The sequence below is a fragment of the Etheostoma spectabile genome, chromosome 8 (assembly GCF_008692095.1).
Source record: "Etheostoma spectabile isolate EspeVRDwgs_2016 chromosome 8, UIUC_Espe_1.0, whole genome shotgun sequence".
Lineage (NCBI taxonomy): Eukaryota > Metazoa > Chordata > Actinopteri > Perciformes > Percidae > Etheostoma > Etheostoma spectabile.
Window position 1 is genome coordinate 1,892,372 of NC_045740.1, and position 4,083 is coordinate 1,896,454.

Consider the following 4,083-nt stretch of genomic DNA (forward strand, 5'->3'; position numbering starts at 1 on the left):
TATCCAGGTCAAGGTTTACCCTTTGGCACAGTGCGAGCATGGAGCCGACGACGTTCTGGTGCTGGGCACCGATGGTCTGTGGGACGTCCTCTCTAACCAGGAAGTAGCTGAAGCGGTCACCTGTTTCCTGGCAAACTGTGACCCCGACGACCAGCACAGGCACGTTCACTCATCACACAGCTGCAGCCGCCAGTCAGGGCTGAACTTCCTCTCACCCCCGTCTTATTTGTAGAGGGTGAACGTTTGTTATTTTGTTGTTATTATGCAAATTTCCAAACATTTAGATGAGTCATTTCTCTGATGTCAAGGAAAAGCTTGTAAGATTGTTTAATGAGGCGCTCTGACTCGTCTTCTCCATGTGCTTAGTTTCCAAAATCCACTGCAATGTTTTCAGATTTAGGACTTAGTCAAATGTGCGTAATCATCAGATTTGACCACTTGTCTGATTGTATATACCTTAATCGTGTATTACTTTTGTGATGTCAGGTACACAATGGCAGCTCAAGACCTTGTAATGCGAGCAAGAGGGGTACTGAAGGATCGAGGCTGGAGGATATCCAACGACAGATTAGGCTCTGGAGATGACATCTCTGTCTACATCATTCCCCTCATGTACGGCAACAAGCAGAACTAGCCAAGCTACGAAACTACAACTACTAACGAAACGTAATCCTGCCTTCTGCAATTCCCCTCATCCCTTGTACTCTTTTTAAAGTGCTTTAGTGTGGATGTCCTCCTCTGCTGAGGGATCCAAGATGTCTCTGGTCAGAAATGGGATTTCTGTCCACGCTGTTTCCCCCATGATCATCCTCAAACAGGATGATCTCTTTTTCTCTCGTCCTTTTTTTATAGAAAAGAAACGTGAAAAAGAGCTGTTGAAGAGTACTACTGATTTTTTTTATTATTTGATTTTTTTTTGTTATGTCGAGGAAGCCATCATGAACCTTGTTGTGGGGGCAATGCCTAAGGTTGAGAGCATAGCCTCTCATGGATGAGATGGTAATGTACATCTCAGGATTGCAGTTACTAATTTAATGCACAATATTTATAAATGTGAAAATGTAAATACTCCCAAGGTGTAAAACATTTGATAAGTGTGTCTAGTTGAACACCTGTACAGTGTAAAAAAACAAACAAACTAAAAACTAACCTGAAGACTGATGTCCTACATATATGAATCATGCCTCCTATGTAGAGCTTTTGAAATTAGCCACGTTCAGCCTTCTCTAGACAGTATTTCAGCTTGTTCTCCTGATGCTGAAGTTGCTATTTTTTTTACATTTGCACCCCTTGCAGTGCTATACTGTACTCACTATTAAGGAAAACAATTTTCTTTGGAAATGAAGAAACACATCAGTGTAGAATACACTAACAGGAGAAGTTCCCTTCAAGATTTTGTTTTGGTGTCAGCTACACATGACACTGCTCCCATCCTAGTAATAAATTACCCAGATTTAAGAAGGAAAAAACAAAAGTTGCACTCATTCGCCATCAGCCATCTACCTCAATATAGTTTTTTCCTTTTTATTGTATTACGCGTAACACATGTCATTGTCCTTATAGTTTTATTTTTTTTAAAGATATTTTTTGGGGCATTTTCAGCCTATATTTTTGACAGGACAGCTGAAGATATGAAAGGGGAGAGAGAGAGGGGAAACGACACGCAGCAAACGGCCGCAGGGTGGAGTCAAACCCGGGCCCGCTACATTGAAGAGTAAACCTCTAGATATGGACGGCCGCTCTACCAACTGAGCTACCTGGCCGCCCGTCATTGTCCTTTTTGAGTGGCTGTTTGCATGCTACATCAGGTGCTTCAGCGGAGGCATTCCGTGCCATTATTCGGTTACATTGTTCATGATTTGCTCCTGTACCTGCAAGATTTGGAAAAAAATGTTTTCAGAAAAGCACTGATGGAAAACAAAAGCCTCACAGGAAACTGTGATTGCTATAGGGTTGTACCAAATATATCTTTTTTTGAATGTGCTCAAAAAAGCCTTTGTCATGAACTCACGTCTACTTTTCCTCAGTATTGTCCCCATTATGATAACCCCGTCCTTATGAATTGCAGCTGCCACTGACAAAGAATTGCTCCGATTTTTCATGGAAAACGGAGTAAAATCACTGCAGACAATTAAATAGACTATACTTACCGTATGTGTCTACAATCAATATTGTTCCATAATCAGTGGGATTCCACATTTTAGTTTTAGTTTTCAGTTTCTACTAATTTCGTAACTGCTGTACTAGTGGCTGAAGCTGGTGAAACATGGAACAGAGTAACTTAATTTAAGTGTAAAAATGTAAATAATGTTTTCAGTGAATACTTCGCTCCTTTCTTTTACTGTAAGTGATGTACGTCTTACTGTAACAAAAGACGTACTTTGTACTCTGTTTTGGAAACAACAAACAGTGTAAAAATGGTTTAAATGCTCACTTTTCTGCTCTATTAAAAGAAAATACAACTCTGCTGTGTTATTGATTAAAAAGTCAGTGTACTCACTGTATAGTAGACAGAAGAAACTGATAGAAGATGTTGATTTGTCCTGGCTCCATGAAGCACTTAGTGAATGGGAGTCTGTGGGAGTGAAGAGACAAATGGGGAAAGAAAGATGACCTAACATTCAATGTCCTTGCCCAACAACAGCTGTGTAAGCAAATTTACTTTAAAGTATTTTAAAGCTTTCGTGGATACACTTTTTGTTGAACCTAAAAGAACTTGTGTAGGAACTCTAAGCATGAATATGTGCAAACTCCCTTACACTTGAGTAACTATAGAATATGACCATCACCACTCTGACAAACTATGTCAAGTGAGTCCCAAAGCAATATGATGAAGGGTATCAGTTCACAGAATAGCCTGACAGAAGAGTTCATGGTGGAGGCTGCTGCAAGGGGCGTAATTTGACACACACACACAAGTGAATGCACGCACACACTGAAAGACAACTTAATAACTTAACAAAAAAGTGCATGAGATGTGCATCTCCATTTCAACTGGTTTTTCATTTCAATGCCTTACTAGAATAAGTAAAAAGCGTTGAACAATGAGGAATAACATTTTTTTTATGAAACTTGGGCAATACTTGAGTGATACTTAACTGCTGCAATACCAAATAGCTGAAATACCTGAGACCGACAAGGTAAATCAAATCACAGGAGGAATCTTTTATAGTTCATGACATGACGAAGGTGTCGTATGAACAATGGTGCATTCCATTGTCTGAGAGTAGTAAAAAGAAACCTATATTCCTTCTAGTGCTCAAAGGTTTTATGTGAAACAGCATGTAGTATTGTTTTTACTTTAAAAGCCAGTGTCTTATTTTGGGGTGCCACAGCTTGTAGCCCACATTTTAGTTTAGAAACAAAAGGTTGGCTACTAGCACCAATTTTTGCATTTCTTTCAGAAATTGTATTCTTCTTTTGTGGAAAAGTCTCACAAACTAAATAAAGGCCATAATATGCAACGATTGGAGTGGGGCAGGTTTCAGACTGCCAGCAGACATTTTGACCTTTTATAGTAAGAAAAGCACAGGTGTCGCTAATAACATTAATGATGGCTTTGTTACGTTCAAGTGTCCCAGTGAGTCATGGCAGTGTGACGGTGGGCCAACGTGCACAATCCCAGGACGCTGACAATGAAGCAGCAAAATCATCGTTGTTTCACATTTACACTTGCACCTTCCCTTTGACATGTCAACGTCTTCCGTGAAAAAGGCCCAAATGGAAGATGCTTTTGTTACTTTCTTTCCTTACAAAGCATTTTGTAACTCATCTTGAAAAGCATAGTATAAAACTGGGATCATGACAACTGTAACACACAGCTTCAGTATCGGTGAGCTTAATCAGCGAGACTGAGACCAATTAAAAAGCACTGCTGCAAAATACAACTTAATATGTGCAGGTTGTTTTGACTGAATTTTTAGAAAAGTAAACAAGGTTCTGTGGCCTTTTCCATTGATGTGGATCATTTTTACAGCAGACATTTTGACTTGTCACAGCTGAAATTGACAACCTTAACGATGGCTCCATTCCATCAAGTGTCCCAGTAAAGTGTTTCAGTGAGTCAGCATGCACAACACCAGG

The 4,083-nt window shown here is 39.8% G+C and overlaps 1 protein-coding gene across 2 annotated transcripts in view; it reads left to right on the top strand.

Annotated features, from left to right (window-relative positions):
• The window catches only part of ppm1h (protein phosphatase, Mg2+/Mn2+ dependent, 1H), a 37,197-nt gene extending 35,852 nt beyond the window's left edge, over positions 1–1,345 (top strand). For both annotated transcript variants that reach the window (XM_032524708.1, XM_032524709.1), the window contains 2 exons: positions 8–159; positions 487–1,345. In XM_032524708.1, the coding sequence (XP_032380599.1) occupies positions 8–159; positions 487–634 (300 nt within the window). In that variant the 3' untranslated portion in view covers positions 635–1,345. The remainder of the gene's footprint in view (positions 1–7; positions 160–486) is intronic.
• Positions 1,346–4,083: the final 2,738 nt, after the last annotated feature.